The sequence below is a fragment of the Doryrhamphus excisus genome, linkage group LG14, assembly GCF_037039965.1.
Source record: "Doryrhamphus excisus strain RoL-2023G ecotype Guam linkage group LG14, RoL_Dexc_Guam_v1.1, whole genome shotgun sequence".
Taxonomy (NCBI): Eukaryota; Metazoa; Chordata; class Actinopteri; order Syngnathiformes; family Syngnathidae; genus Doryrhamphus; species Doryrhamphus excisus.
Genome location: NC_136370.1, coordinates 2,721,037 through 2,742,096, shown reverse-complemented (window position 1 = coordinate 2,742,096; position 21,060 = coordinate 2,721,037). Strand labels below are relative to the sequence as shown.

General features: G+C 41.3%; 2 protein-coding genes across 3 annotated transcripts; both read left to right on the top strand.

Annotated features, from left to right (window-relative positions):
* The first annotated feature begins 3,223 nt into the window (after positions 1-3,223).
* Positions 3,224-11,549, top strand: mavs (mitochondrial antiviral signaling protein). The gene is made up of 5 exons (XM_058077546.2): positions 3,224-3,454; positions 6,925-7,047; positions 8,990-9,170; positions 9,264-9,856; positions 10,138-11,549. Exons 2-5 carry the CDS (start codon positions 6,925-6,927, stop codon positions 10,666-10,668), a joined length of 1,428 nt encoding a protein of 475 aa, XP_057933529.2. The 5' UTR covers positions 3,224-3,454; the 3' UTR covers positions 10,669-11,549.
* A 305-nt stretch (positions 11,550-11,854) lies between these two features.
* On the top strand, positions 11,855-20,772 carry pank2 (pantothenate kinase 2). 2 transcript variants are annotated; one of them, XM_058077547.2, is made up of 7 exons: positions 11,855-12,242; positions 12,768-13,120; positions 14,340-14,593; positions 14,668-14,844; positions 17,144-17,267; positions 18,923-19,048; positions 19,120-20,772. In XM_058077547.2, the coding sequence occupies exons 1-7, from the start codon at positions 12,029-12,031 to the stop codon at positions 19,168-19,170; spliced, it is 1,299 nt and encodes a 432-aa protein (XP_057933530.2). In that variant the 5' UTR covers positions 11,855-12,028; the 3' UTR covers positions 19,171-20,772. The 2 variants fall into 2 exon arrangements, with proteins under 2 accessions (XP_057933530.2, XP_057933531.1); XM_058077548.2 differs by having other exon boundaries at positions 12,127-12,273.
* Positions 20,773-21,060: the final 288 nt, after the last annotated feature.

Here is a 21,060-nt window from a genome sequence, read left to right as displayed (position 1 = left end):
CCCCGGCTTCACTTAGCCGCGACGAGCTGTCGCCCCCAAGCTCGAAGACGTGGCTTTATTTCACCCATGTCCCCTGTCCCGCTAAGATATGGAAGGGTTTGAAGTGGACTCGAGCTAAATAGGACACAAGAACTAATGTTGTGATCCTGAGTCGACTTAGGGTGTTTGTTGGGGCCAATGATTTTAGGACTTGTATATGATGTAAAATCCTTAAAGACATAGGTCTCAAACTTGTGGCCCACTGGCCAAATGCGGCCCGCGAGACGCCACCTTGACACCAAAGTTTAATGTTGAAACGACAGCTTAAAGCTGTGTGCACACCGGACACAATTAACATGATTTTGCCCCGCCTGTACTGTTACCCTACCCTGTTACCCCGCCCTGTTTTGCTTTGGATTAGCAATGACGCTAAAGGCTTATGACGCTGGGTACAAATAAATGCAGGAAATGATTTGGAGTAAAAGGGAAAATACACGTCAAGATAAAGCATCTCATCAAACATGTTGTTAAAGTTACCACGCTGCTCCCAGATGGAACCATGCTACCATGCTAACTTGCTAATTGGGTCAAATTATGAAGTTTCATTAATGTTCATGTTAAAGGTTAAATAACTGTTAATACTGTACATTTGAATCTGAAAAAAATAATTCCTCTACCAACTGTATGTGGTTTCTTACGTTTTTCTTATTTGCTGTTTTATTATTATTTTACTTATTTATTACTGATTGATTGATTTATTGTCTTTATTCTTAATTTGTTTATTTATTTTTTATTATTATTTTGTGTATAGAAAAATACAAATTAAGATATTTGAGAACAGTGGAATGTTTTATCAGATATTTTGGTGTGGAAAACCAGAACCAAAGTACTGAAAAAGTGTAGGGTATAGCAGAAGCAAAAGCATTGAAGATTATTATTATTATTATTATTATTATTATTATTGATTTTTTTTCCAGTTTTTAATAAATGCGTTTTGGTGTTTTTTGAAAACCTGATGCGGCCCGGCTTCACCCAGAACCTAGCTCCGGTGGCCCCCAGGTAAATTGAGTTTGAGACCCCTGCTTAAAGATAATCTTTCCCACGCTTGATGCTTGACCGTTACAACGAGACACCATACCTTTTGTGTATTTGGTCCAAAAAATACCCATCACAAGGATTTTTGTCACTGGTTGGTTGGCATCCCAAAGCTTTAAACGGCTAACACTTTGCTTCGACCACTCCGAAGTCTTCATTGGGTTTTTCTGTGTTGTGGATCATTGCCCTGCTGCAGAACCCACCTTGGTTTCAACAGGCCGGATATTCTCCTTTAGGATTTTTTGGTAGACAGCAGAATTCATCAATTCTTCCATTTATCACAGCAAAACAACCCTAGACCGTCACACTACCGCCACCATATTTTGCTCTTGGGACAGTATGTTCTTTTTCTGAAACGCAGTGTTACTTTTAGTCCAGATGTAATCGGACACACACCTTCTAAAAAGTTCAACTTTTGTCTCATCAAACCATAGAGTATTTTCCCAAAGTTCGTGTGTTCATTCATTTATTTTCTACCGCTTATCCTTATGAGGGTCGCGGGGGCGCTGGAGCCTATCCCAGCTGTCTTTGGGTGAAAGGCGGGGTACACCCTGGACTGGTGGCCAGCCAATCACAGGGCACATATAGACAAACAACCATTCACACTCACATTCATACCTATGGACAATTTGGAGTGGCTAATTAACCTAGCATGTTTTTGGAATGTGGGAGGAAACCGGAGTACCCGGAGAAAACCCACGCATGCACGGGGAGAACATGCAAACTCCACACAGAGATGGCCGAGAGGGGAATTGAACTCGGATTTACTCACTGCGCTAACCACTCGTCTTCTTGCACAGTTGTACAGCGTTTTTATGTCCTTGTTAGACCCAGGTTGTGCTGCTCTCTGAAGGGAGCAGCCCCACATCAAGATGTTTTCTGATAAAATTGAGACAAGCCTTAACGTTCTTCTTTTCCAGCAGTGGTTTTCAAACTCAAACCGTTTTTGAGTCTTTCTCATGGTGGAGTCATGACCACTGACCTTAACTGAGGCAAGTGAGGCCTGCAGTTCTTTAGATGTTGTTGTGGGGTCTTTTGTGACCTCTTGCTGCGCTCTTGGGGTACTTTTGGTTGGCCGGGCACTCCTTGGAAGATTCACCACTGTTCCATATTTTTGCTATTTGTATATAATGGCTCTCACTGTGGTTTGCCGGAGTCCCAAAGCTTGAGAAATGGCTTCCCAACCTGATAGTTCTCTTTTTTTGACTGATAGATCTCAGCGTCAGTTACGTTGACCTGTTTTTTTGGGTTGGGGTGTATTGGGGTCAACTGTACAAGGTCACAAGACCCAAGGACTTTTCCAGCAGAGGATGTTAAAGATGGCCTCTGGGTTTATCATCCTACTTTTGGCATCATGCTCTAAGAAAAGAATAGCACCCTCATCTTGGGCTCTACCCCTGTTTCTTGAAGTAGTCGAGGAGGCAGCCATTCTGGAGATACCTTAGGTGAAAAAGTGAATGCTTGTCGACAACACAAAAGAAACAACATCAACAAAGCAGCAATGGAGAGTGGAAAAACAAGCTGATCTAATTAGAGTGCTTTTTAAAGGGCATGTATAATCATCAATGACATTTACATTCAAGCACTCTTTGAACAAATATCCTGCCTTGATGCCTTCACCCTTCCCATAATCCTCTGATGGTTCATCACATCACAGCGCCAAGTGTTCAGACTGTGCACTTACACAAAAGTCAGGTGACAGGAGATTGCTCTTTTAACGCTCCAAACTGCTCTTTGCGCCGATGAAGCAATCGAAATCTGTGAGGAGTTGGCGCCCTCTTGTGGACAAAAAGTGAACCCGGAAGACATTTTTATATGGAGGTTTTTAAAAGTTGACTCTTAAAACATCTTAGCTTATAATATAAAGAAAATCATTCTTTACAAAGATAATAATTCTCAGGGTATTTCTAATTCCATACTGTATATTTACTGGGTAATACAGTGTGTGTAGCGTCATTATGGTATTCATGTTAATAATGTATACTTAATATATTATTTTATAATTCAACATTACAACTCATACGTTGTGTTTTTATATGCTCCGTCATCCCGTCCGTGTGTACGGATTAGGTTCGGGGGATTAGAGACAGATGTAAACCAGAAATCGCGATCAAAACTAATCCTGTTGCTTCCTCTAGCTGTCTCCATAGCCGAGCAGTGACATTGGATTAAGGCAGAGTAGGCCACGCCCTCCCCCGCCAACCACGGTACTGCTATTGGGCCACGTGTGGACCGACTGCGGCCGCATCCAATAGAAAGCCAAGCGTGGCGGAAAAGGGCGGAGCCGGGCAGATGTGCGTGAAGGAGCTGGGACAGCTTTAGTGAGAGACCTGGAATATCTTCTCAAGGGGACTCACGAAGTAACCGGTACGAGCCAAAGGTGAGCCACAGATTATGTGCCATCAATTTGATATACTTTTTAACACATACATTGCTCGTTACTCACGCAGCTGTAGCTATGTGTGCTATGTATTAGCCAATTGTTTTACGATTAAAAGACTGTGACAGTATTGTGTTTGGTATTTAGAGTTAGTCACTGGCATGCAGCTGGTTTAAGAGGCAGTTCCTCATCTTTGTCTATAAATATCTTAACTTTTAGTTTCTGCCAACTGTTTTGCTAAGAGACTATAAAAACAATCATAATACCCCCAAGATCCAAGTGCTCCTTAGAGGTCATCCCATGTGTCCTTGCGTCCTGTTAATCTGCAATCTGACATGCAAACATGCAGCTTGCACACAGCTTTGACGTGACACCTGAGCAGTCCTCAACCAGGTAGGCCCAATTCCGACCCTACCTGGAGACTTTGCTCCTTTGGCCGCTGACATTTACGGTGCAGGTAGACGTTTAAATTGAGCCAGATTGCTGCCCCTGACGGACTGAATGTTTAGTGCAAACATGGCCAAGAAGTGGACACAACAAAAGTATTGACCCTGACATGCTGGTGTGCCGCACACATATGAAACTAAAGATGATTCTCGCCTCCACATTCGTGTGTGTGTGTTTCTTTCGGCTTTTTCCTGATTACGGAGTCGCCGCACCGGATCTTTTTGATTGACATACTGATTTTTGGCTTGAACCTTCATTTACTATCATTTCATTGTGCTTTTTTTTAAGCTGAGAAAAGGCTTCTGATACTTCCTGCTTCTTATAGGCCTTTCTTTGCTTTCACTTTCACTTTTGAAATCTGCAGAGCGAAAACCCATAATGAAGACCATGTTGCCACTTTCCTTTTTACATCAACATAGAAACCAAAACTGTTAGAGGAGGGGTGTCCAAAGTGCGGCCTGGGAGTCATTTCCAGCCCGCAGATGGATTTGTATTAGTCATCGGCATGACGTTCATTATTAACGAGATACATATTACACTAATTTGCTAAGTCGAAGCTGAGCTGTGTATGTTTTGTCACAACAATTTGGCATAAATACGTATATGGGATTGGTTTTAGCATCTTTAGCATACCAAACTGGGCCTAGAGGCGTATATGGGATTGGTTTCAGCATCTTTAGCATAACAAACTTGGCATAGAGACGTATATATGGAATTGGTTTCAGCATCTTTAGCATACCAAAGTTGGCATAGAGGCGTATATTTGGGATTGGTTTTAGCATCTTTAGCATACCAACCTTGGCTTGGAGACGTACGATATGGGATTAATTTTAGCATCTTTAGCATACCAAACTGGGCGTAGAGACGTATATGGGATTGGTTTTAGCATCTTTAGCATACCAACCTTGGCTTGGAGACGTACGATATGGGATTAATTTTAGCATCTTTAGCATACCAAACTGGGCGTAGAGACGTATATGGGATTGGTTTTAGCATCTTTAGCATACCAACCTTGGCTTGGAGACGTACGATATGGGATTAATTTTAGCATCTTTAGCATACCAAACTGGGCGTAGAGACGTATATGGGATTGGTTTTAGCATCTTTAGCATAACAAACTTGGCATAGAGACGTATATATGGGATTGGTTTCAGCATCTTTAGCATACCAAAGTTGGCATAGAGGCGTATATTTGGGATTGGTTTTAGCATCTTTAGCATACCAAACTGGGCGTAGAGACGTATATGGGATTGGTTTTAGCATCTTTAGCATACCAACCTTGGCTTGGAGACGTACGATATGGGATTAATTTTAGCATCTTTAGCATACCAAACTGGGCGTAGAGACGTATATGGGATTGGTTTTAGCATCTTTAGCATACCAACCTTGGCTTGGAGACGTACGATATGGGATTAATTTTAGCATCTTTAGCATACCAAACTGGGCGTAGAGACGTATATGGGATTGGTTTTAGCATCTTTAGCATAACAAACTTGGCATAGAGACGTGTATATATGGGATTGGTTTCAGCATCTTTAGCATACCAAAGTTGGCGTAGAGGCGTATATATGGGATTGGTTTTAGCATCTTTAGCATACCAACCTTGGCATGGAGACGTACTATATGGGATTGGTTTTAGCATCTTTAGCATACCAACCTTGGCATGGAGACGTACTATATGGGATTGGTTTTAGCATCTTTAGCATACCAAACTGGGCATAGAGACGTATATGGGATTGGTTTTAGCATCTTTAGCATAACAAACTTGGCATAGAGATGTATATGGGATTGGTTTTAGCATCTTTAGCATACCAAACTGGGCGTAGAGACGTATATGGGATTGGTTTTAGCATCTTTAGCATACCAACCTTGGCATGGAGACGTACTATATGGGATTGGTTTTAGCATCTTTAGCATACCAACCTTGGCATGGAGACGTACGATATGGGATTATTTTTAGCATCTTTAGCATACCAAACTGGGCGTAGAGACGTATATGGGATTGGTTTTAGCATCTTTAGCATAACAAACTTGGCATAGAGACGTATATATGGGATTGGTTTCAGCATCTTTAGCATACCAAAGTTGGCGTAGAGGCGTATATATGGGATTGGTTTTAGCATCTTTAGCATACCAACCTTGGCATAGAGACGTAAACTACCGCTCAAAAGTTTGGGATCAATTGCAAATTTCTTTGTTTTCCAAAGAAAAACACATTTTCATGCATTTCACAAACATTTTTATCCGTTTCACAATCAATGAAAATGAATCAGATGATTAAAATAAGAAGAAGGAAGTACATTTTTGCATAGAGGCCTACTATCAACAACTGTCAGTCCTCTGCATCAATCTCCTGGTATGGCTGCTAATCCAAGTTCATCATTTCATAAGGCTAATAGATTATTAGAAAACCCATCTAAAAAAATCTAAATTAAAACTAAAATCTCTTACCATGCTGTTAACTACTCCCTTCAGACAGCAGCACAAACTGGGTCTAACAAGGACATAAAAACGCCGCACAACTGTGCAAGAAGACAAATATGTGAGAGTGTGTAGTTTAAGACAAAGACGCCTCACAGGTCGTCACCTGGCAGCTGCACTAAATAGTAGCCGTCAAACACCAGTGTCAGTATCAACAGTGAAGCGGCCACTTCAGGACTTTAGACTTCATGGCAGGACTGTCAAGAAAAAGCCATATCTCAGACTGGCCCAAAAATTTTTTCCAAGTGATCCCAAACTTTTGAGCGGGAGTGTACATATATGGGATTGGTTTTAGCATCTTGAACATACCAAATGTATCACAGTGACCCCCTCAGATGTCTGATGAAAAGGTTTTCCACAGTGAAGTAGTGTGTCTTAACAATGCAGGTACTGTAACACAACATGAGATGGAGAAGAAAGAGGACCCTTGAGGGGATATTTAATAGTCGTCCACGCCGTAGCAGACATCACGTTACATTTGGAGCACATTGATTTCCATCACGGAGTGTTTTTTTTCCCCTCCACTCTCCTGTGCGTCGTAGATGTCGTATGCCAGTGACAAGCTGTATAACGGCTACCTGAAGAAGAACATGTCGACCATTGTGAGCAAGGTGAAAGTGAGAGAGATCGTGGTCCATTTGCCCTGCCTGACTGCTCACGACAGGGTGAGTTCTCGCAGTCCGCTTCTTCCTGTCTACTAAACTCTCTGTCTTCACGGTGATTAGCCATGTTGTATTGTTGGTATTGAACAACTACAGTGCTTAGGGTTGAACCTGAATCTTAATAAAGCTCAAAACTGGAGTGTAACTTCATGAAAAAAACGTATAAAAATGTCTTTGCTAGCGAATGAGTTAATAATATATACGAAATTTGAGTGCAACTCCACTGTGCATTTTGTAGAAAATAAAAAAAAGAAATAAGAATATAATAAAAAATAAGACAAATAATAACAAATATATAATAAAATAATATAAAATAATAAAATAATATAAAATAATAAAATAATATAAAATAATTAAAAAGAAATAAAATAATAAAAATATAATAAAAATACAAAAAAATAAGAATAATGAAAATGATAAAAATAAAACAAGGAATAACAATATAAGTGGCAGGTGTCAAAATAAGTGTAAATATATGTACATCAAAAACAATAACCTATACAGTAACAAAATGTAGCATTGCAATTGTGGGCGTGGCTTGTCTTAGTGAACAGAAAAGTGCTGATGTCACTGTGGGCTGGCTAGCTGGCTCTGACAGCTGAATCTGAAAGCCGATTGGCTAAAAAAAGACCCAGCCTCCTTGCTACTTGTGTATTCATGACATGGATATGGCAACACATAGAAGCTGAACTCTGATAGGAAAACATATCTAACGTACACATAGGCTACTGGAAACAATAAGCAAGCAATAAAAAAAGTTTTTGTAAGTTGTAAAGTTGTAAATGCATGTCAGTGCTTCTGGTAGTGGTGCACTACTTCATAAATACTACTGGTATTTATGAAGAAAAGAACCATAAACAAGGTCAAGGTTGATTGCGGCAGACGTTATTAATGCTTTCATGTTAGAAAGAAAAAAAACTTTTTTCTTTTGCATTTATATGAAATAAGAATAATTACGAACATAATTATTATAAAACAACAGAAAAATATATTTTCCTATTTTTCTTCGTTGGGTGGTCCGTGGTTTTCCATTTGTCGCCAAACATCCCCCAAATACTGTAAGGGCTACACTAATTGTCATGGGGAGTACATGAATAAAAATCATTTATTAACTAATATACACCAACAGAAAAAACTGAGGACAAAATCATATAAATATTTAAAAAAGTTGGATTTTAAACAATAAAAAAACACAATGGATAAAATAAGAAAAGCATTAAAATAAATAATTAACCGAAGAACTATAAGAAGCATGAAGAGCTGGTATCGGAAGTATGAATATTTCAGGTTGTTCAGGAAGTTGTTCAGGTCGTCAGTTGTTGACGACCTGTGAGGCGTCTTTGTCTTAAACTACACACTCTCAGATATTTGTCTTCTTGCACAGTTGTGCAGCGTTTTTATGTCCTTGTTAGACACAGTTTGTGCTGCTCTCTGAAGGGAGTAGTTAACAGCATGGTAAGAGATTTTAGTTTTAGTTTAGATTTTTTAGATGGCTTTTCTAATAATGTATTAGCCTTATAAAATGATGAACTTGGATTAGCAGCCATACCAGGAGATTGATGCAGAGGACTGACAGTTGTTGATAGTAGGCCTCTATGCAAAAATGTACATCCTTCTTTGAAAATCATCTGATTCATTTTAATTGTTGTGAAATGGATAAAAATGTTTGTGAAATGGAAAAAAATGTTTGTGAAATGCATGAAAATTAGTTTTTTTTTTATTACAAGTGATCCCAAACTTTTGAGCGGTAGTGTAGATTTAGAAAATGTGTGTTTTAACCAATGACTGGATTAATCAAACAAAATAACAATTAAATTACTAAAATAATTGATAGCTGCAGTCCTATATTTTATTATATTTTTGACTTTAAAGCACCCTACATCACTGCAAAACATACAATAAATATTTTTAATGTTGTGGAACGGGATCTCATGTATGCTTGTAGGAAACGATTGAGGCCAAGAGGGAAATGTGCGGCAATCACGACAGCATGGTTCTTCTTCTGGACTGCCTAAAGAGGAGGGAGAGCTGGCCGGAGCATTTTATCCAAGCGCTGGAGCTGTGCGAGTACAGAACCATCGCGGCTGAGGTCCGGGCAGAATATGATGCTTTGAGAGGTGCCAACAGTAAGCATTCGGTTTTTGTAGTAGTATCATAGTATCCATAGTGCTACACGTAAGTGGTAGTACTGTAATACTGTACTATTTGCTTTGCCTTAGACGCCAACCCCAGCTCCTCTCCACCTGCCGCGGTAAAGGTTCATGTCCATCCAGCGCCATCCACCCCTCCCGTCAAGCCTGGTGGTCACAGCCCGGCTGCTGCTGCTCCGCCATCACCACCGCAGGCCACCCCTAATGCCACCCCTAATGCCACCCCACCTCCGGTAACCAGAGCACAGCCTGAACCTTCCACTGCGACTCCACCGCCTGCGCCCGAGCCTCCGCGTGCCACCGCAACACCGCCCGTGACGCCACCTCCCTCGCCCGATAGAGCACGTCCGCAAAAGATCACAGAACCAGAGAGACCACATCAGGCTTTCCAGGAGCCAGACGAGTACTCTGAATCCGACTTCCAGGGTATTTTGTCTCCTGATCCTGACGGAGTGAGCGCCGGCGAGGTTCCGGTTGGCTGCGCCGCATCTCCGCAACCCGACGAAGCGGCCGAACAGGGTGACACTGAAAGCCCGGATGTGACCGAAACGATGGAACTGACGCCCGAGAGGTTCCCCGTGCAGGACACCAACTTTCCTGCAGACAAGATCCCCGATGTTGACTCAAAGCCTAAAGAAAATTCAGAACCTCCAGCTACACGGGTGAGAAACACCTCATTGTCTTTGTGTCTTTTAGTCTTCATTCTTGCTACATTTCATCGTACTAGAATATAAAACATATATACTGTATAGTATATGACATACCTGTCTGTTGTTGATCATTTGGAATAACAACCGGAAGAGCCCATGTGCTTTGGTTTGGCCTCGGAAAAGTCATGGGTGTCCAAACTGCAGCCCCCTTACGATATACTGGGTTATGAGTTTAGTTTTCAAGTGGGCAGCATCAGAAAGTGACACTCACGTTATTATTTTTCCACCCGCAGACTGTCACCTGCTGCACACAGACAGGAAGTACATCCACAAGCTGCGCCCGTCCGGCTGGAGAAGACGAAACCGCATGCCTGAGCCCTCCCCGCACCCTCCTCACCATGCAACCACAAGAGGGCAGCGACACCGCACCCACCTTGACCTCCATGCCGTACTCGGGAAATTCTGACCGTCTGGAAATAAGCGAATCTGTACAGAACTCCGAGACAGCCGACCCCGAGGAAACCCACCTGGAAGAGGAGGAGGTGCAGGTGAACGTGGTGCACGTCGTCCAGCAGCCGTCTGTCCTCAACCTCGATGGCCAGCACATTGGCAACGGCGAAGCCTCCAAAGACGTTGCTTCTGCTGCCCAAGAGCAAGTGAGTACCCCCTCTGGAGAAAAGTGCAGCAACCCTGAGGTGATGCCTGCTGACATTGCCGCCAAGAAACCCGCCCATGGCAGGCTCGGCACCAACGCAAAGTACGTCATGACAGCAGTGGGCGTGGGCAGTTTGGCACTGTTGATGGCGTGGAAGTTGAAGCATTAAGGTGGAGATCAGGTTTTGGAGAGCGGAAGCGTGCCTTATTGCTGTGGCTCGTCATTGGTGAGTGTATGGTGTGTGTGTGTAGTTTCTCAAAAGTGTTGTATCCGTTAATGACAGAAATGTTTCCTAAGCACTTTGTTGATGAGGCTGGTTAGATATTATTAGATATTATAGATATTATCTTTATTTATTGGACATAGCTGGATCCTTCAAATAGATACTTTTTAAAGCACCCCAAAGTATAGCTGAATTTGCACAAAAAACTCCTGTCAAGCGTCAATGATTTAATTGGCGAAAGCAATAAAAGGTTGAAACAAGATGGAGTGAAACATCCAAGAGGTGTAAGAACGTAAGAAAGCGGTGAATACTTTTATAGGCATTGCAGTACTTAGCTTTCCTTTTTATGTTGACTTTTTTAGCATTACAGTCGAACCTCTAAGGTAAGGATGCCGGTCATATTTCCAAATTTTCACAAATCCATTACAGTCTTCATCTGTCGCCATCATGCAATATTTTATACTGCACGACGGTGTATCCATTTAACATGAATTGTGTAAAAAAAAAAAAGACGTCATGCCTAATACCTGACTGTGGAGGTTGCACTGTATTTTTTAAAGACTGCTGTTTAACTATACATCTTTTTAAATGTTACTTCAAAGTGATTTTTAATAGAAATGAACTTTTGATGTGAAGTTTTTTTCATCATTTCATGCTACATGTCCAAATGAGACAGAGGGTGCTCAAGGTGAACTACTATGGCGGGTACTGTTGCTTCTTACTGGTGTCAATCTGATGTGTAAATATGTACGACTGCTCCCACATAACTAGTGTCATTGTAAATATTGTTGTAGATGGTACAATAAAATATTATAGCAAAAATTTGACATTTTATTTTTTTCATCTTGGAATTCACCGGATCCCATTAGATATATCATCACAAATAACATCAGTAAAGTTAGAATTTACTATTTTACATAAATATTGAATTATGTGCAGCATAAGACTGCACTAGTTAACTGTGTTGAATGACAATGTTGAAAAGCCAAACAATGTTTATAGATATAGTATGTTCTAGGATTTGTAAATGTATAATTGTAAGCATCACTTCATGGGGTCATTTTTACAATCTAACGTTTTATAGGTTCGATTAAAAAAAGGGCAAATTATTAGCATCGTGGTTGGTTCTAACAGCCTTCGATCATCGGATGGCACCGCCCACCCCGGAGAACATAAGAAGGTAACTCGTCGGCTTAATGTAGCTTGTTAGCACGACAATTAGCCTTCTTCGTTGACCGCCAAAACACAACCAATTCCTCCAGTTTTACATCAACTACCGCCTCTATGTCGTAATGCGGACACTTTAATGGCGTACAACGGCCACCAACGCGACGATGACACCGCCGACGAGGACGAAACGCCCACGAAGCACCCGCGCTCCAACAAAGACATGCCCGGGTGCCTCCGCGGCTACGTGGACAAGGAGGTGGCCGCGCCCGCTGGACGTGCCTCGTCCTCCCGCTGCAGCTCCGACGCAATGCCGAGGCTTCGGAGCGACTCCGTGAAGAAGAGCAGGCCGCGTAGGTGTTTTTCTGGAGAAAGGACCATCATGTATGTGTGTGGTCGTATTATGAAGGCGTTATGTCCACATTTGACAGTGATGTTTTAGATTTGAAAGACAAATATGAATAATGAAATGAAATAAGAATGGAGGTGTCATTTTTGGGGGGTTTGTATCGTAAGCGATACACTCAGTGGTGGCTGCCATTGGCGTTACAAGGTAATATTTGCGTTATGGACTGTTGGTAGTCAGCTCCTGTTTAGCAACAAGATGGCGTTGGCGGCACACACTGTTCTGATGACGATGATGATGGTGGTGATGGTGATGAGGAGGAGGATGCTCTGGATGAAGACGCTCAGCTTTATCAGACATTTTCCCTCCAAAACACATCCAAACGTAGATCCACTTCATTAGGTACCCCTGCACAAACCATTGTGATGCAAGACAAAGGAAAAAGGATTGTTTCACTGCACATTTTGTTCCAGTTTTTGTTTTGGATTATGGAGGTATGGAATGTGTTACATATGCTGTGGTTTGATTGCAGCATTCCCATGGTTCGGTATGGACATAGGCGGCACGTTGGTCAAGCTGGTCTACTTTGAGCCCAAAGACATCACAGCAGAGGAAGAGCAGGAGGAGGTGGAGAACCTGAAGAGCATCCGCCGCTACCTGACATCCAACACGGCGTACGGCAGCACCGGCATCAGGGACGTGCACCTGGAGCTGCAGGAGCTGACGTTGTGCGGCCGCACGGGAAACCTCCACTTCATCCGCTTCCCCACGCATGACCTGCCCGTCTTCCTGCAGATGGGCCGCAACAAGCACTTCTCCAGTCTGCACACCAGCCTCTGTGCCACCGGCGGGGGCGCGTACAAGTTCGAGTCTGACTTCCGCATGGTGGGTTCAGGTTTTTATTTTCCCTTAAAGATTTGTTTGGCAGTGATATCATGTCATTACAAGACAACCATACCACAGCAAAGACAAAACATATTCACATATTTATATAAACTGATTAAAAAATTGAATTATTAGACTCATTTAGCTCTTCCCATATCACTTCCGACTTCCAATCCGATTTCAGTCTTAAATATTCATCGGATATCAGCACGGATCATACATACTTTTAACAGTTGTTTGAAAAGACATGATCAATAGTCAGTAACAATGACAAAACTCAGCCATGTGCTTGTGCATCTGCTGTAGTTTTATCCACAATAGGCGCTAAATCGGGGGTCTCAAACTCAATTTACCTGAGGGCCACTGGAGCTAGGGTCTGGGCAAGGCTGGGCCGCATCAGGTTTCCCCCCCCAAAAAAACGCATTTATTAAAAACAGAAAAATATACAAACTTTTTCAGTGCTTTGGTTCCGATTTTCTACAATAAAAGCTCTGATAAAACATTCCACTGTTCTAAAAATATCGTAATTTTTATTTTTCTGCACAAAATAAGATGAAAAAGAAATAAACAAATCAAGCATAAAGAAAATTAATCAGTAATAAATAAATTTAATAATAATAATAAAAGGGCAAATAATACAAACTTAAGAAAGCACATATAGTTGGTGGGTAGACAAATGATTTTTTGCAGATTAAAATGAACAAAGCATTATTAGAGCCCTGTAGACATGACAAAACACGACTATAGTCACATTTATACTCTTTTTATTTACAACATATTGCGCAACTGCAGGGTCTTGAGACACATGCTAACTCGCAAACTAGAGAGCTAGCGACCTAAACGGTAGCCTCCAAGTTATTTCCTTTAAACTTAAATAGCCAAAAATGTACCACTTCCACAAGGATAGGGAGGATAACTATTAAGTTATTTAACCTTTAACATGAACATTAACGTAATAATTTTTTCTGGGTACATGATACCATACAGCATCCATATCAAACTTGCGCGGGCCGCACTAACATTAAACTTTCATATCAAGGCGGGGGCCTCAAACTAGTGTCCTGCGGGCCACATTTGGCCCGCGGGCCGTGTGTTTCAGACCCCTTGCATTAAATAGAACAAAATGTCATAAGAAAAATAACTTCCTTTTGTTTGTTAAAAGTGTTTGACCCCCCTTCACCCCCAGCGAATTCACATGCCGACCTTCCTTCAAATCCAGATGGCGGACTTGCAGCTCAGCAAGCTGGACGAGCTGGACTGTCTGATTCGGGGCGTGCTGTACATCGACTCGGTGGTGTCGAGCGGCCCGTCGGAGTGCTACTACTTTGAGAACCCCACGGAGCCGGAGCGCTGCGTCCAGAGGCCGTACACGCTGGAGAACCCCTACCCTCTTCTGTTGGTCAACATCGGCTCCGGCGTCAGCATCTTGGCCGTCTACTCGGAGACCAACTACAAGCGCGTCACTGGGACCAGGTATTGTATTTCACACGTGAAGGTGTTTTGCTACAGAGCAGGGGTGAACGTAAAACGGGGTGTGTTTTTTGCAGCCTTGGAGGGGGAACCTTTTTGGGTCTCTGCTGCCTGTTGACGGGATGCTCCACGTTTGAGGAAGCTCTGGAAATGGCCTCGCAAGGGGAAAGCACCCGCGTAGACAAGCTGGTTCGGGACATCTACGGAGGAGACTACGAGCGCTTTGGACTGCCGGGATGGGCGGTGGCCTCCAGGTACATTTTGGAACTGTTTTACAAACACTTAAAAAACATCCTCATGATTTACAAAGAAATGTTAGTTTTGGTAATTATTTATTTACACAGAAGAAAACATTTCTGACACGGAGTTCATACTTAAATTAAATTTGTTAAAGTTGTCCTTGAACTATTTGGAGTACAGACATGAAGCGCAATTGTAGTTAGATTTCAATTTCCACTGACACCAAAGGGTAGGAGTTTGAAAAGTGTATGTATGTGCTAACTGTGGCTTCCCGACGTAATAAAGACCAAAAAACAAACTTCAAAGGCGCTCCATACGTGCACCTTTGATGCACAGTCCATGTTTTCATCTTCTCTATTACGTAGCAGTCTTTGTTTTTGGGACAGAAGCCCAACCATTGGGGAGCATTAGGGATGCTCCCAGACACATTTTTTGGCATCCCACACCTTGCTGATCCGATCCGGTACAAATTGTTTGAATAATGATTAGCTTTCGATGCAAACATGAATTTGTGGAATTCAATAAGGCTATCAAAATAAAATATAGTAATGGTAATGGTTTAATTTCATTTGAACATGCATCAGATTACAATTGAGTGCATCCCATAATCAGTTCCCAGTTCCACATGTCCAAAAGGAGTAGGAAGAAGCAAAGCTTATTAAATCCTACCCCTCCATCTGGTACTTTTACAATCAGTAACTGTTACATTTGTTCACTTCCTGCTTTCCATAATACAGTTTAAGGCAGGGGTCTCAAACTCACGGCCCGCGGGATGCTAATTTGAGGCCCCCGCGTTGATATGAAAGTTTAATTTGTTTTTTGATTTGCTTATTTATTTTTCCATCTTATTTTGAGTTGAAAAATAAAAATTAACATGAAACATTTATGTAATAATTTAATAATAAAAAAATTAATTTGTTAATTTGTTTTTTTGATTTGCTTATTTATTTTTCCATCTTTTGTGTCGAAAAATAAAAATTAACATTTATTTGATAATTTCATAATAAATAAAAATTAATTTATAATAATTTATAATAATTTAATGTTTTAGCAGAGCTTTTCCAAAGAACCAAAGCACTGAAAAAGTGGAGGGTATAGCAGAAGCATTGAAGACTATTATATATATATTAATAATTAATATTTAATATAAATAATGTTTATTAATATTTTTATTATATTTTTCTTTATATGTATATTTAATTATATTTTTATTTATTTATTTACCTGATGCGGCCCAGCTTCACCCAGACCCTAGCTCCAGTGGCCCCCAGGTAAATTGAGTTTGAGACCCCTGGTTTAAGGTTTTTTTATTATTTAATTTTTTAATTTTGTAATTTTTATTACAGGGCGGCACGGCGGTCGAGTGGTTAGCGCGCAGACCTCACAGCTAGGAGACCAGGGTTCAATTCCACCCTAGGCCATCTCTGTGTGGAGTTTGCATGTTCTCCCCGTGCATGCGTGGGTTTTCTTCGGGTACTCCGGTTTCCTCCCACATTCCAAAAACATGCTAGGTTAATTAGCCACTCCAAATTGTCCATAGGTATGAATGTGAGTGTGAATGGTTGTTTGTCTATATGTGCCCTGTGATTGGCTGGCCACCAGTCCAGGGTGTACCCCGCCTCTCGCCCCAAGACAGCTGGGATAGGCTCCAGCACCCCTGCAATTCTCGTGAGGAAAAGGCGGTAGAAAATGAATGAATTTTTTATTACAAAATATGGTTATTACAAATTATGCAACTAAAGTGTTGTTGATTTCTTTGATGACACAGCATGACCAACAATGTTTGGCTTTTGTGACAAACCTCTGAGTCAGGCCCCTAATCCGATAACAGATTCAATAAAAGCCAATTTATCTAATTAAAGATAAAACTGGGAAAATTGCACGCAAAATACTTTTAAGGTAGGCCTAATCATTTGACTCTCTTCAGCGCAATAGTCCGTAGTCGTAGTTATGGTCATGAAAGCAGTGGACAGCTAAATCAACAAGGTGGGGGGGTACTCAAAACTAATAATCATTTGGCATGCATGAGAAAGCAGAACAGGAAAACGCTTTCTTTGATCTCTTTGATTACATGGTCCAATAAACAATATGAAGATCCCACAGCACAGCAGCTACAGAACCAATGATGTAGTGGTGGGGAGGAGCCAACTACTCAGCCATCATTCATAGTGCTGATGGGTTGTTTACACATGAGTTTCACGCCACCAGTTGGGCGGGACTAATCCAGTTCATCACACCCATCTACTTAACCTAAAAGGGAACAGGCCAGTTTGAGGTTTTTTTTAAAGTGCTTGTTTCTTCTCGTCCTGCCAGTTTCGGCAACATGATGTCCAAAGACAAGCGTGAGTCTGTGTCCAAGGAAGACCTGGCCAGAGCCACCCTGGTCACCATCACCAACAACATCGGCTCCATCACACGGATGTGTGCGCTCAATGAGGTCAGTACGACAGCATCACGAACAAAGCGAGGTAAAACGCCAAGTGATGTTCCTGCGGTTTCCACGCGCGTCCTTGTGTGCGTTCAGCCTCTTTACGGTGCTGCCTTGTGGCGTCTTGATCAAGCAGCATTGTACAGGGCTATGAAGGCGCGAGGAGATAAGCCACGCCCAGGAAACTCAACAGCAGCCTCACAAACAGAAAAAAAATCATAAATATGGAAATTCTTCTTCAGTACAATACTATTGATTACACTTGGTCTAATCACACCCAGGAGGTGGAGCTCCATCTGCTGCTGCTTCTTTGTTGCCGATGTACAAATGTATTTGTTTGCTCCAACGCAAGTACAGCATTGAACAGCAAAATATGCAAACCACACTTAATGGAATACATACGCCACCTATACCAGGGGTCTCAAACTCAATTTACCTGGGGGCCACTGGAGCTAGGGTCTGGGCAAGGCTGGGCCGCATCAGGTTTTCAAAAAAAAAAAAAAAAAAACGCATTAATTAAAAACAGAAAAATATACAAACTTTTTCAGTGCTTTGGTTCCGATTTTCTACAATAAAAGCTCTGATAAAACATTCCACTGTTCTCAAATATCTTAATTTTTATTTTTCTGCACAAAATAAGATGAAAAATAAATAAACAGATCAAGAATAAAGAAAATCAATCAATCAGTAATAAATAAATATAATAATAATAATAAAAACTTAAGAAAGCACATATAGTTGGTGGGTAGACAAATGATTTTTTTCATATTAAAATGAACAAAGCATTATTAGAGCCCTGTAGACATGACAAAACACGACTATAGTCACATTTATACTCTTTTTATTTACAACATATTGCGCAACTGCAGGGTCTTGAGACACATGCTAACTCGCAAAGCTAGCGACCTAAACGGTAGCCTTCAAGTTATTTCCTTTAAACTTAAATAGCCAAAAACTCACCACTTCCACACGGATAGGGAGGATAACTATTAACAGTTATTTAACCTTTAACATGAACATGAATCAAACGTAATAATTTTTTCTGGGTACATGATACCATACAGCATCCATATCAAACATTAAACTGTCATATCAAGGCGGGGGCCTCAAACGAGTGTCCTGCGGGCCACATTTGGCCCGCGGGCCGCATGTTTGAGACCCCTAACAGCCACATTCTCAATTGGCAAGGTGATAATGGTCTGAAACCGGCTTTAGCTCACGAGCGCCCCCTGGAATGTAATTCCAACACCAACCTCAATGAATGACATGTAATTATATTTGCTTTTTGGATTTTGCATCTTTGCCTTTTTATTAATAAATCATGCTGCTTGAGCCTTTTCAAGCATACGAATGCCTGAATGAAGTGAACTCTAAATGACCCAGGCAGGTGTTGTGATGGCATGTAGTATTCTGCACCGGTCACTAGGTGTCAGTAATGTTAACGCAATCTTTCCGAATCGATCTCCGGAACAACAGACTTTGCAGTTTAGAACGATCTCCCAACAGGCACGGTCATCCCGAACACGATCACTCCAGTCGCCATCCATTCAATGCCCTGCGAATCCAAGGAACCGGACGCATGAAAATATTCACAGACCAAACACAACCGCAGCCCACGCCAAAATAACGTTTTTTTCCCCTTGACCATTGTCTCGCCATTGAAGAACATCGAGCGCGTGGTGTTTGTGGGCAACTTCCTGCGAGTCAACACGCTCTCCATGAAGCTGCTGGCCTACGCCATGGACTACTGGTCCAAAGGTCAACTCAAGGCTCTCTTCCTGCGGCACGAGGTGAGCGACATCGCCGCTTGGTCCAAGTCCAAAATATCTCGTTTGCCTGACTTGTGTGTGCTTTACTGTAGGGTTACTTTGGCGCCGTGGGGGCGCTCCTGGAGCTGCTGCATCCGTCCTGAAGCACCCCGATCCGAGGACTTTAACTTCGAAGGTCCACAATCATGACGGCCTCGGGAAAGATGCCCAAACCTTGGGGAGGGGGCTATGCAGAGGGGCCACTTTGATACGTTTTGTGCAGTAAAGACGGTAAAGGCAACGTATGCTAAAGTACTGTATCTGATATCTGAACACAACAACCATATATCGGTTTGTTTTACAGACATCAAAGCAAACTAGTGTCATATTTAATCTAGAATTGATCCATTTTGCTTCTACATTACACAGAGTCAATGAAAACTGAGCTGGCTCCATGATGTCTGGTAAGGATTTAAAACGTTCACCGTGTTGGCCTGGTAAAGATGTTAAGGGGTCACCAACTTAAAGGAAAACTGCACTTTATTATTTATCATGTCCTTGTCTGCTTTTAACCGTTTTTATATCTTTAGAATGCACAGTAAAGCGAAAGGTGTGTGTGTTCATGACTTGCATAAGGATTGTGGATGATGGCCACATCACAAAGTGCACTTTTCCTTTAAGGGGGTACCACATAGAGCAGGGGTGGGCAAACTACGGCCCGGGGGCCACATCCGGCCCGCCAAGTGTTTGAATACGGCCCGCCCAATCTTTCCAAAGTATTTCATTTAAACTCAACATACAACCTGGCATCATGGCCTGAGCCAACCTTTTGATGGTTTTATCAATTTCGTTTTTTGACATGGTCTGTTGTTTACAAAGTGCTCCTGAAAAAAGGGACACAAGCACATAATAATAATAATAATTATTATTATTATTACATTATTAGATTATTATAATTATGATATTAATGCAAATTATTATATTAATTATATATAATATTATTGTTATATTTTATTGTTATATATTATTGTTATTCCCGCGAGTCAAAACGTTTGCCCACCCCTGACATAGAGGGTAGAAGATCTGAAAAAGTCCAAAATAAGACAATCAACACGGCATTCAAATAAGTTGTGTAGATGACTAAACTAATGCTCCAAACACTGGATCTTTATTAGTGGACTTCACTGTCAGGTCCGCCAGGCTCAGACGCACCTGAAGGCTCTTGGTGTCGTCATGAAAGGTCAGAGATCATCTATAGCCGTGGTCACAGCATCTTGACGCTTTGTGCGACTTTTCACACAAATCCCCCTCGGGCTCCTTTTGTTGCGTTCAAGGCCCCGTCAAGCACATTTAATAAGATGCATGCACAGACATGCATCATCTTGTTAGCGTGGATTACGCCAGAACATCGTACCCGTAAGTGCCTGTCTGTCCGTTGGTTCTTAGCTGAGACAATCGCTTTTTCTTACTGTGATTTTTTTTTTCAGATTCCTGACTGAAATAATAATTCCTGACTCTAATAAACGTTATGACATGTGCTTATGTTTTTGTTTTGTTTTTTCCCTTGTACACCCACTTCATTGGCTCTATTGGGGTGTCCAAACCATCGAGGGCCACGTCCTGAACAATGAAAGGATGCAAGGGCCACGTTAGGACATGCTAAGAAGTTCCATAGATTTCAAGAAAATAATGCATCTCAGATTTGTAATAAAGGTGAAAATCAAATTTACAAATTTGTGCTGCTTTTAGTTATAATAGTAATATGACTTTTCCCTGACCTAATAATCCAAAAATGTGAAATTGAATTTTTCCCTTTGTTTATCATTATGGTGTTGATTATTTTTTTAATTAAGATTTCAACTTGTTTAATCTTTTCATTTTCTTTTTTTCTTGTAATATTTTTTAGCTTATTTCCATGACTGAACTTGTTTTCCACAACATAATTCCCCCAAATGTATTTTTTTTGGTTCATTTTGTTTTTTATTCATTTTTTTGTTAATTTTTTGTTTTTGTTTTTTTACAAATTTTTGCTGCTTTTATTTATAATAGTAATA